This window comes from Passer montanus, unplaced genomic scaffold (assembly GCF_014805655.1).
Source record: "Passer montanus isolate IOZ18808 unplaced genomic scaffold, ASM1480565v1 scaffold31, whole genome shotgun sequence".
NCBI classification, from domain to species: Eukaryota; Metazoa; Chordata; class Aves; order Passeriformes; family Passeridae; genus Passer; species Passer montanus.
The window spans coordinates 9,652,019-9,665,229 of NW_024367819.1; the positions used below are offsets into that span (position 1 = coordinate 9,652,019).

General features: G+C 38.7%; 1 protein-coding gene across 1 annotated transcript in view; it reads right to left on the bottom strand.

Annotated features, from left to right (window-relative positions):
• ADCY2 (adenylate cyclase 2) overlaps positions 1-13,211 on the bottom strand; it is a 209,009-nt gene that overhangs the window by 2,907 nt on the left and 192,891 nt on the right. The window contains exons 20-24 of the mRNA XM_039714799.1: positions 12,688-12,846; positions 8,270-8,416; positions 7,096-7,203; positions 4,945-5,059; positions 468-592 (exon numbers count right to left, since the gene is read on the bottom strand). Coding sequence (XP_039570733.1) covers positions 468-592; positions 4,945-5,059; positions 7,096-7,203; positions 8,270-8,416; positions 12,688-12,846 — 654 coding nt within the window. The remainder of the gene's footprint in view (positions 1-467; positions 593-4,944; positions 5,060-7,095; positions 7,204-8,269; positions 8,417-12,687; positions 12,847-13,211) is intronic.

Consider the following 13,211-nt stretch of genomic DNA (forward strand, 5'->3'; position numbering starts at 1 on the left):
GTGAAGATAACATAATGTTCTCTTCATTTTTAAGGGGTTTGCTGTAATGCTCATAAGGCCTTTAAGGGTCTCAGGTGAGGTTTGAATACCTAATCATTCAAGCAGTCTGTTGCTGGATGCCCATTCTAATCACTTACATCAAGAATCAATTTTGGTGTAACCACATCTGTAACCAGGGTTGCCAGCAGAGAGCTTGTAGATAAATAAATTGAACTAGGAACAATACTCTTCCTCACATAGCACTTTCCTCATCTTCAGGAGCTTATTTTCACTTGAGTAGACCCAAGCTTCCCCATCATTTACAGCTGCTAAGGCTGTGTAAAAGGTGAAGGTGAAGTGATGGTAAGGTAATGGTTAACATCACCTTTTGGAGCTGCTGTTGCCAGTTTCTCACATAACTGTGAACCAAACTTTAGGCCATTCTGCCATTTTAGGTAGAAGCCCACTAGCACAAAATCAAGGCTTACCTGTATTTTATCTAAGACACCAGTGCTGTCCATCCTGCTGGCAACATTTACTGTATTGCCCCATATATCATATTGTGGTTTTTGAGCTCCAATTACTCCAGCTATTACAGGTCCGTGGTTTATACCTGGAAAACATCAGAACTTAACGTTAGCAATGAAGAGAAAGGCAACAAAGCTGGTGAAGGCCCTGTAGCACAAGTCCTGCGAGAAGCCACTGAGGCAGCTGGGGTCGTTTAGCCTTGAGAAAAGGAAGCTCAGGGAAACCTTATTGCTCCCTAGAGCTATCTGAAAAGAGGCTGTAGGTGGGTGGGGGTTGGTCTCTTCTCCCAGGCAACCAATGACAGTATGACAGTCTCGAGCTGTGCCAAGGGAGATTTAGGTGATCATTAGGAGGAATTGCTCCACATTCAAGTGTGACTAGACATTGGAATGGGCTGCCCAGGAAGGTGGTGGAGTTATTGTCCCCAGAGATGTTAAAGAAAAGACTGGACGTGGCATTTGGTGCCATGGTCTGGTTGACATGGGGATCTTCAGTCACAGGTCAGACTTGATGATCTCAGAGGTCTTTTCAAACTTAACTGATTCTGTGATTCTGTGAAGATCCACCAAACAAGGGCACACAGTGCATCTGGCACATAGCAAGTCAATGAACGCAGCATTTGGCCCTCACTGAATAGTGAGTACAGCAGCAAACAGTCATTCATCATGGTTTTATCAATCATTTATGGCAGAAGAATGTTAGTTATAAAAATGCCAAGTCAGTTCATCTAATTTTAGTTTTACAGCTCCCTCCCATCCTGAGTAACATGCTATTTTTAACCACTGGTACCCTAATAATAACCTGCCTTTATTAAGTAGCATGGAACCACACTGTGGGTGAGCAGCAGCTTCTGAGAAAAGAGATATACAAGAATTTCTTCTAATTTCTACTTGTAGTAAAAAGGGCCTCTCCTCTGCAAAGTTGATGGCCCAATCAAGTCACTATTATAGTATTTTTTGCTTCTTAAATGTAGAATAAACTAAAGCGAATGAACTGAAAGGATTTGAAGCCTTGTTCTGAAGGCTGGATTGACCATAAAATTGTCCTAATGATCTGCAATGTAAATATATGTATTCAAATATTTTGATTAAGCACAGAGTAGAACAATATGATAGAACAATATAGTCCCTCATTAGACTCTGCGCATTTTTTATCTTGCAGTCAGTTTGTAACCTATATTATGTCTGTAAAGGGAATGAGTTTTAATTTGCTAGTAGGAAAAGAAACCAGGAGGTCAAATCCAAACTACTATTGATAACCAGCATCAAATGTATTATAATTGTAACTGTGCATTCTGATGAGCAGGAAAACCAGGTTAGGCCTAGTGAGAAATAAACCCTGAACAAGTGAGTTATTTGGATTTATAAAACTATCTCAATGGATCATGACTGATTTATGTTAGTTCCTTGACAGAAACAATCATTAGGGATTATATTCATGCAGTCAAATAAAAATGTGATTGTAGGATGGAGAGGGATCTCAGAGCCGGCTCATCTGGTATGTAACATGGCAGCGCAGGCTAGAAACAACACTGTCAGCCCACTTGGAAATCCTGGAAAACGTGACTGTAGAAGTTAAATTGGGAAAATATGCAAACACTACAAGATAACAAATGGAACCTGATATATGTTAGTGTACAAACTGGCTTGTACTCATAAATAAGAAACCAAGCTTGGTTCTGTAAACTAGGCCCTGGGTTGATAGACAGGGAACTTCAGCTATCACATTCCATCCTGGGCTGTGGACATCTCACTGGTCAGGAGTTGGGCTGTGGGAGGATCAGAAAAATGACCTGTCTAGACCCAGGAATCTTGAACTCCCTATACAAGGAGGCTGTCAACAATAAAAGAGGCTGTTTGTTGCATGGAGCTTGGAGGTGTTTGTATTGTCCCTGTCTCCAACCACCAACCCCACGGTACATGTGAATTATTAAACATAGTACATATATATTTTTCTAAGTGCTCAGGGTTCAATGCATAAAGGGACTTGGGCCTTGCAACACTGTGCATTAACAACTGATGGGTTTTTCTACTTCATGACATACAACTTGTAGAAAACAGTAGGGAACTGAGACTGGAAACCACAAAAGCCATGTGCTGGGTAGCCCAATCTGGTTAGCAGGGAATATTGAAGAGATGTGTGTGGCCATAGTCCAGAAACTGGGGCAGTGCAATAGGACTTTCCTACAAAATACAATTGGCAGGAAGGGACTTTTATTTTTTACCTCCTTCTTGAACCACTGGTGTTGATGGCTTGAGAAATACCTCAGGGGCTCAGGAGTCACCTTCAGATCCCTCCTCCTTTGAGGAAACTTCTACCAGTATATCTTATGGATGTGTTCTGGCCACCCAAGCATTGTGGGATATGCTGCTCTGTCATTCCTGCTGGTGTTCCATCTTTTTTGCATGATGCACATGGATGTTTTTGGGGCATGGCTGGAAAAGTAGTACTCTCACTACAGGTGGATGCTCTAAGCCCTTTCTCTCATATCCAAAGCAATATTTAATCATTCTATGAAATGCAACACTGTTCAGCAGGAATGACAGAGAATACCTCATTCTGAAGTATCCTACAGCCTGGGCTCATGGCCTAGCCTCACCCAAAACCAGGAACCAAATTAAGTCACCTACAACACAGACAAATGTTCCAATGATGAAGTTATATGGAAAATAACACACCAGCCTCTCTTCTGAAAGAAAGCAATACCTGTGCAAAACTTGCTGCAAAAGTATATCTGAGCTTGTCTCATAAATCAAGCATCTCAACTTGCAGAAGGGGAGGAATGCCTAAAATGTCATCTAGATGCTCCCCTCCCTTATCTGACAAGATCACAGCAGTGTGTACCTCCTAAGTCACACTAGCATTTCAGTCACTCACAGAAGATTATGAAAAATGAGACCTCTAATGAGTTGAAAAAATTTCAGACTTAGATGCTGGCCAAGAGAGGCTTTTACAAAGGGCAGTTTGGGTACAAATCCTTACAGTGGGGACTGTGTCAGAAGTAGTTGTTAAAATGTTTCTGTGGCTGTAATTACTATGGATATCAGAGGCTTTCATCATCAGGTGATGGGAAGTGGAGAAGAAGTGATGTGAAAATGAAGATCTCACTGGTGCCTATGTTGCATTATGGTGGCACAAACACCACTTTGGGGCCTGTGTTTCTTTTCAGAGTTAAAACATTTTTTTCATTTCATGAAGCAAAGGATTCTGAGTTCTCTTTAATCTTTAGAAAGATTAGTAAAAATCCAGAGTAAGCATTTTGTTTTGCTTCATGGTCCCCACTTGAAAGGACCCATTACTGCTTTAAACAGTTTGCAGATGTAGCCCCAGCACCCAACAGCTTTCTGTCTGTACTGAAGCTGCTGGTATGTGCAATGTCAGCTATGGCCAGAACCATCAAATTCTGTAACATTCTGAGAAGGAAGCATGCTTCTGATTTGCTTTGTCATTTTTAGCTCTAGCAAGGAGTACAAAACATACTGGCAAAGGAGTGCCCTAAGAATCTCGTTTCAAGTCAGAAGACGGCATGTTTTGCCAGTGGGTGGCACTGCAAAATAGACTTGAGAGGAGCAGCCGAAAGGAAAAGCAAGCGGTACAGCAAGAAAAAGACAAGACAGGAGAATAACTGTTGGAAATCAAATACTTCTGACACATTTACAGAATTTATGGGTTTTCAATATTTGTTTACTGTTTTCATTTCACACTTTCCACGTTACATATTGCATTGTGAAACTGCTGTGTACTGCTATCAGGAAATAAACATTTTGGAACATATGGTTCTTGACCAGCTCTGAATTAATTTATTTTATCATTCTTTCTACTGCTTACTGCAGCTGTCTGTTTCTTTTTAAAAATACCAGGATGCACAAGAAGAAGCAATTAGAAACTGAAACATAAGGGATACCTCTTTCCAAGATAAATAACTAGTCATCTTTGCTCTTATCTGAATAACAAAGGCAAATACTCTCCCTCGTCTAACAGTTCAAAGGAAAGAGTGCATTGTTGTGTGCTTGCTTGAATTTAGTACATGTAAAATATTTCAAACTCCAGCCTCACTGACTCCTTATAGCTCTTGTCCTCTGAAAAGCCATTTATATAGTTTTACAAAGCCCATTCTAGAGTTTTCTTGTGTATTCTTTTGGTATTTGTAAACTTCCAAAAATGTATGGCTTATAACCTCTACAATAATTTTTATAGAGTTACCATTCAGAGCCACGTGAATACATTTTTTTCAACCATTTCTTAAATAGGAATATTGCCCTTTTCCAAGTCCAGCCCTGAAACACTCTAGGAGGTGATGGGCAATACCATGTAGGCTGCTTTTAAACAGGGTAAAGATGGTGCTGTTTACTATCGTGGCCCTTTTGGTCAGTTCTGCTACTACTTTAATTCTCCCCCTTGTCCATGATGCTCTCCTAAGAATCCTGTGATACTCACCTACTCGTAACTTGAAGTCATTGAATGAATGCTTGTTTATGACATCCAGTTTTGCCACCAAGGCAAATGCAAACTCCACCATGGTTCCTATGTGCATATACTGTCGTTCAGGTTCCTGAATTCAAAAGACAAACAGTGTAAAATCATTCTTGTGAGCCTTGATTGCTGTGAGAATACAACCAAAATATGCTGAACACTGAAGACACGTAAGCCCTTAGGGATGTCCTCTGCAGGCAGATGCAGAGAAGTAATGTAGAAGGTGGCACCCTGTCCAGCATCAAATATTAAGTCAGATCAAACAATGGCCGAGAGACAGGATGCAATTCACTTGTGTACAACCAGGCAGTCTAGAGGTGATAGATCCAAACCATGCCTAATCTAACATTTTGATTGTCAAGTGACTGATTAGCTGCTGTCTAATCCCACAGGCACTCAATATCTATGTGTGCCTAGAATTTGTTGGTTAATTTTCTTTAAGTGTCTGCTTCTATTGCATTTCCTTTAATAATAAATAATGCTTGTGGACAGTCCCACAGAGATTCTTTCCTTTCAGTGTTGCACAGCTCAGCACCCTTAAAAAATGCTTAAGATCAAGTGAAATTCACAATTTTAAAAATTCTTGCACTGATCTCATCTTGCAGATAAGCAAGTACATGTGAGAACATTTAACAGACCTGAAAATGACTAAAACACAAGAGGAAGAGGGCAACTGCACTCTGCACTTTTATTTATAGAGCTTATACCACTTATCAAGGCTGTAGACTTAATCTCTCCTCATACATAACAAAGTAACCTTATTTTAAGGGCTGTTTTGAGTCCTTTCAGGCCGAGGAGAAAATTGATTTTGGTGTCCCACAGCCCAAGGTAGGATCCTGACAGGGGATTGATTTCATAAGACATGGACTCACTGATCTCTATGAGAAATTACTTAATCTTCCCTATTTCTTGAGATAAAGGGACAGAAGAGATGGACAGATGACAACTTCAGAGATGATTCATGGAGTGCGTGCATCAGCCTAGGGTGGGACAGTAGTGGTGCTTGCTGGAGCAGCTGTTTAGATAAATGAAGCCTGTTTCCTTTGGAGTTCACTCCTAGCTAAAACAGATGGTTTCCTGTTCAGCTGATATATTCAGACCCCTTCCTTAGGCACTTAGTCTTCCTTAGATGCTTATTTTAAGCTGGGGGTGGTTCCCAGCAGTATGTCTAGCAGTCAGTCATTGCCACACTAGGTACTGCAGGATCTGTGCATCTTTGGGAATCTGGAATGAAGGCTGATGAGTTCTAGTGGGTTTCTTTTGAGAATGTGAACTAAATCACCAAAGCAATGCTAAAAGGTAGATCTCCTGATTGTGGAAATAACTCAAATGATAAATTTTTCCTCTGCATACACTAGTTTTAGTTGTGATTGAGAGCTCTCTATGTCTTCACATCTTCAGTCTGCAGTTCTGCATTTTCTTCACCTCCTTTACCTCCCTGCATTAAATGTCAGAGCTAATTTAAAATAATTCTTTGTCCTCAGGATCTTAGGGTCTATAGTTCATGTGGTAATTGCTTGTGTTTAGAAGTTTGGTAAGAGCACATTAATCCTTAGCAGAGACTGTGTTGATTCTTAATTGCTGTGTTTCTGTTGCTAACCTGTAGTACTCTAAAGATCATGTCAGAAGCAAGGTTTTTGAATAAGTTATGAATTACTTCTCTGATCTGGATTTCCAATGACTGCAGTTCCCAATCCTACCATATTAAGTAAACTAGAAACAAAGCAACATATTCTCAATGCTGAGTCTGAGTGTTCTAAGAGTGTATAGTTAGTAAGGCAAATCATCCCTCCCAGCTCACAATGGAAAACTTTAGTTCTTGCAATCTTTTGCATGCTCTGTAAATCCAGTCCTGATGCAGCATAAAGGAATAAAGTGCTGTACTGTAGAGTAGAAGGCCTGTTTTAGCAAATACAGAGGTGGCATTTTCAAGCTGCAATGTGAAGAAAAATTCACAGAGACTACTAAAGTATATACTTGTCCAGTACAATACAATCTATGCTAATAAGAAAAAAACTAGGCCACATTATTATACATAACATGCAGCTTAATGAACAAAATTTTAACCTTCACTTGAATATGCTTTTTATTAAGCAGAAATATGTTTTCCTGTACCTGACACTGTTCTTGGTTGGGTGTAGCACTGAGTCCTGTTGCTGCCATGTAAGTGCTTCCAATGGTCTTTATCTTTTCAACTCCACTGAACTTTGGTTTTGACAATAACTGTAAAACAATGACAGTCATTCATTATTCAGATCAGCAGCTCTGTTACTCTTAACACCAATCAGAGAATCAAGTCAGAACAGTTTCTGTATGGACCTCAGATGGCTTCATGAATATATACAGGATGAAGGACTTAAGGATGGACAAAACAATGGCTACAGAGCTCCAAGGAAAGGGAATTTCTGTCTTCTAAAACACCTTTTTACTATAAAGAGATGAAATTTATAGTTGTGAGAATAAAATCCATCTTATTTTGCATACAGCTTTTAAAAGTCAGTACACTTCGCACTTACGTGATATTGGAACTGGATCACCATGCCAGCCAACACTTAAGCTTTATGCAGCTTTCTAAAAGTAAGCATCTATTCCATGCTAGTGGAATACTCCATGTCAATAGGACTAAAATCCAAAGATTTTAGTTCATATAAGCCAGTTTGTTTTGGACATTGGGCATCCAATGCTCTCCAAATGGGTTTGCTGCTAAAATACCCTCTACTGCTGCAGATACACAAATTCAGACTGTGCTCTCTGAGTCATGATTTTAATACCTTTTACTGGTATTTTCATCACTAATAGCTTCCCTGTAGAGAAATACTGTTCTCAGTGAGGCTTAATAGATGCCTTTTCCCAATTCATCTGTAGTCATACTCTCAACTTGCTTCTGACTTCAGAGAATGGAACATTACAACTTTTACAATCCTTTGATTTGCTTGTGTATCAAATCATCAGTGCAGATCAGGTATAACGCAAAGTTATACCTGACTTTAGACATTCATATTTAGAACCTGTGATTAATACATGGCAGGTAATGTAACTGTTTCAAGAGCTGCACCTAACAGGCAAAAAAAATATATATACTCATATGATTCTCACTATAGCAAATCAAAAGCAATTGAATATGATGTCAGATCAATATCTGATTTATCCCACATAAATCTCTTTTCCCTTTAATAGTCCCTGTAAGTATTTTCTGACAGCTCTTCCACTCTCCCCTTCAAGTATGCTTTCTGACTGTTGCATATCGTGAGTCAGTAAGATTGAAACCATCCCTGTTGTAGGTACATACATCATCAAAGTCCGCAATGATCTCATTTAGCAGCCTGAGACATTCCAACCCTTCCTTATTTACATCAGATTCTGTGTAAAATTCCTTGAAATCCGGAACAGAGGCAAACATGACACAGACGCAGTCATATGACTGGTGATACAGATCCTGTCCAAAAGAAAACAGTATAAAGAAAAAGAAATTATCATACCCAGCTGTAAATAAGTTTACTTATTAATGTGCAGTATCCAGGATCTAAAAACAGAGGTGCTGCAGTAGTTGGAATGCCTTAAGATGGAGGTTGGATGTTTTTTGCATTTAGCTGCATTTATTAATTGTAAACAATGCATAAACCTATTCATAAAAGAGACTTAACATATAAAGCTGAAAATATTGTAATGATTTTTTTTCTTCCTGAACATTAACTTTGTGCAAGCAAAATGTTCACTAATTTATTAGATAGGGCCCATCTCTGAGATTTCTTATGAAGAGAATTTAGTCTGGTTTGCATGACTGAAAATGTATTTTGTAAAACAATATCCAATTTATTATTAGCTGTTTGTTATTGTACTAACTAAAAAACTGAACCAAAATCACAAACTCAATGTACTACAAATGCATAATGGAATATGACCCTGATTGATAGTTCCTAACCTAAAATGACAATATGCCTAAGAGGACAAAATAATTACCCTTTTTTTTTTTTTGCAAAAATCCAAATTATCCTTTCTTTTGCAAAACAAGGATCTGGACCAAAAAGAAAGAAGTCATCTGAACCTAAACTTACTATGGCACTACCTTCTGTGATCACTGAAATGAGAGCATCTCTACTCCACAGAAAGATTCTGGTGCTAAAAATGACCACCTCCCACTACCCCCTTCAGTTTCCTCTCCACTGCCTTTGAACATTAGACTTATCTCTTCTTTCAGGACACATTCACGTCCCCCAAAAAAAGATATAAAGAAAGAAAGAAAATTTATTAAACTAACACTAAAAAAAGAAATAGCATCTATACACAAAGGTATAAATGAGGCTGCTATCTACTTTAATGTAAAACTACCTTCAAGTTATTATTTGAGTAAAAAGTGATTTCAATACTCACATGAAAAGGATTTATTCAGTGAGTTCAAGAAGCATAAGATAATATTTCCCTTTTTACTTAGCAAAGCTTGGGTTTTGCAATTTGACAGTCAGTGTGTCCTTTTGGAAGAATGTGGTATGCCTGTACACAGATGTGCACAGACACAGTGGATCTTTACAGCTGATATATAACTGAAAAATAACAGAGCTATGGGAAAACTGCTGACTCCTTCATCCCATTACAGGCGTGAGGGAAGTTTCTGAGCACACATGAAAATAATGATGGACAGGAAAGAACACATGCAGCTGGGGGACATAAATTTTTTATTCCTAGATTTTTGTGCCTGTTGTATTTTCTAGGGATTTTATGCCCATAGCATTGCTGAAGCTCCACCACAACTGTATGCTGTAGGGATGGAATATATTGATTCCCAGCTCCAGCTGTTATTCTCTTGTCACACCATGATTAAATCCAGATTTTTGAGACTCTGCTGTGGGAAACCCAAGGGTCAAGCCAGTAAGGAAATCTGGTCTGAATGTGAGTGTGTGGTGTGTGGGGAGTCAAGCAGGGCACCTGTTGGCTCACTGGAGCAATTGCCCACTGTGAAAGGAATTCGGTCCCTTGTCGGGGAAGGTCTGACTGCCAGAGTGGCTCCTGGATGGTCAGATGGGGTATTTCCTTAACAAGGTACAGAGACTACATTCTGTGGTTAACCCAGCTTTACTTCAATTTCCTCAGGTCATCTTCCCTGTAACTTCATTTCAATTATAGCAACCCATTTGTCCTCCTTCCTCTCTAATAGTGGCAATATCCATCTCCACTAATGAATGCTCAATAACATAGCACCATCATGGAAGCAACAAGTGTCACTATTTATAACCAGATAAGTACCAATTGTGACTATCACAATAAATTTCAGAGAATTTCAAGGAGTCATCCCCATCTAGGTTATTTTGATCATATTAATAAAGGATGTTACAATTGAGTGCCTTAATTTTCCTGAGAATTCTTCTCTTGAAACAGTACTCTCCAAAATGTGTAGTCAGAAAATTAAGTGCAATACTATTCTAGGAAGGAACAGCTTTTCTTATTTTAACAAAAATAAAATCATCCTGTCTTTTGTATTCAATCCTTTTCTTTTTTCTCTTTAATAACATCAGAAATTCTGCAAGTATGTTCCTTTTATTGTCCCCTCATCTCCAGTGCCTGAAAATCTCCTTGGCTTAGAGAAGGCAAACCAGTCCAATTCTATCCCTTGGAAGAGTATGGCGGTCAGCTTCTCTGGGGCAGAATTTTTGCTCTAAGTAAGGTGCTAGCTCCATCCTGTAGCTAATAAAGCACATTTCCTCCTGCTCAGTGATGGGCTTGCCAGTTAGCTTGCAGCACAAAAGCTCCCAAGCACTTTTTACTAATAGGGAAACTGAAGGATAAAAGCATTAAGGAGAAAGCTGCAAAAGCCAGGTGCAGATATATTTAATCCTGGCCCTGTTTCCTGCTTTTCATTTTAGATTTGAGTCTGTCTTTCAATTGAAAAATAACCTGTCTTGTATCCAGAATGCAGACTATAAGCAGAACCCAGCTCCAGAGGTTCTGGTTAAAGCAAACAAACCTTTATTATTTACTCTGAAGGAGCTTTGCTTTTGGTGTATTAACATTAGTCAATATATGTATCTTGTTATAAAAAGAACTTTGTTGCTCATTTGAAACTACAGTCCAACTGCTCCCAGTTAGCATTCATCCACACACTTTTTCCCTTTTCATTTCTTCTGCCTGTTTTTCAGCAGCACACTTTGTTTTCCCTTTTCTCTATATAGAGCTGCATGCATAAAATACTAAGGGAAGTAGTATTTTGAAATAGAATATTCATCCATTTTCTTAATCTCAGAATCTGTTTTAAACAGAAAAGAACACACATCTAACTATACTAACTTGAATGTTTGCAGCTAAGGAAAATGTGGACAAATTTCAGTGTCGTATCTGTTGACTCAGGTATCCACACAGGGAAAACAAAGGCCTAATCTGCCCTAACATCTGTATCTACATACAGAACATTGCTGATATTGAGACAAATCTAAAGACATGACAGATACTTATATTCCTGAATACTTCCAGAGATTTGAAAGGGCCTTCTATTGAAAACTGTTGAAAGAAAGAAAACCAGGAACAACTTGAGGTTGGTTTTTTGGGTTTTTTCAATGGATGTCATTAAAATAATGTCAAATCATTTTCACCTGACATGATGAGTTGGGGAGCTCAGCACATTACAGTTTCTGTGCCTCATTAAATTAAGTAAACTCATTCCAACCTAAACATCTTGAGGGGTGACAAGATAAATCTGGTAGCTGATACAAAGGTAAGCAGATGGTGCTGCTCTGCTGGGGAGCTGAGGTGGAGTAGCACATAATCAAGAAAGCAATCTCCTGATGGTTTGCTGTGTTTAATGCTTTAACTGAGAACTGGAGCTGAGTCAACTTGGCTTCCAGCCAAAATCTTCACTGCATTCAAAGGAACCCCACAGCAATTTTTGTAAGCTACCAAATGAATATTTGCAGGGAATACTAAAGTATTGAAATGCAGTTCTGATTAGTACTGCTTAATGCAAACCACAGTGAAAAGGAAGATGTCCTTTTCAGCTCAGGAGATCAAATATGAATCCCTAAATCTGCCCTCTTTTGTCATTTTTGAAACAATTATTTGGCAAGCACAAGTAATTAAAAATCTTACATTTAAGAACTCTATAGCTGTTACTCTCTCTAAATGGATTTATATATTTTTTTTCTTTATTACTGTAAAGGAATATTAGGAGCAGATCTAATTTCCAGAAAAGTAAAGATGGATCTTTTGGGTGACTTTTCTGGTGCTTGGATTAGGTCCATTAAGCAGCGAATAAACAGGTAATTCAGTGTTCAGAACATCTTTCCAGAATTAACATACCCACTGTTTCGGAGAAAAGGTTAATTTTCACTCCAATAAACAAGCTCTCCAGTGAACAAAAGAAAGTTCAGAACCCGGTTGCAACTCCACTCTGATCATGGAGGAAAAAGCATCTGAATGCATATGATTTAAAATTAAACCCATGTTGATTCAGCCATTCTGTTCTTCCTCCTCCTCACCTATTTTTACCATCGTTCAATAGGCAAAGTGCATTGCCACTTAGGAAAATTTCACCTTTTTATTTCAGGGTATTATGGTGCATTCAGTGCTGTAAAGCAAACCTTACAGGAAGGAAAGAGGAAATGAAAGTGTCTGTAAACTTATATTTTCGCTGTAATGACCTACTGTTCAAAACAGCATTAAGTGGTATTTCCAGGGTACACTGCTTTCTTACAGAGTAGAGGATATACAGAGACAGCTGACCTCATTCTTCAGGTTTCTTGCCAAGAAGTGTTCAGCTACGTGGGCTGGAAGCACATTCTCCAGAAGCACCCGATTTAGGTTCTCCATGGTTTCAATCTCCTCCCGCTCTTTTTTGAACTTGTTCTTCCACAGGAAGTCTAACCTACAGTAATATTCATTCTGTTACAAGAGGACACAGAAGTAAAGAAACAATAGGCATCTTGTCCTGCTGGAGTACAGGTTTAAGAGACAAAATAAGCACAGTACACAACCCCTACAATGCTATTACTCAAATATAATTCCTGGTCCCACAGAAGTCAAACCCCAAGCATACACTCTGACATACATTTTATCAAATCCAACAAAAAGGCCCAGGAGAAAGTAATAAAAGTTGCAAGTGTCTTAAACAATGGAAGATTTCTTTATCTACTCTTAAACTTGAGTAGAAATTAATTTCAGAAATCAAACACTGCAATGGAAACAATTTACAGTTTTGTAACTTTATATTATTCTGCAGAATTTCACTTACAATAATGGGCATTTCA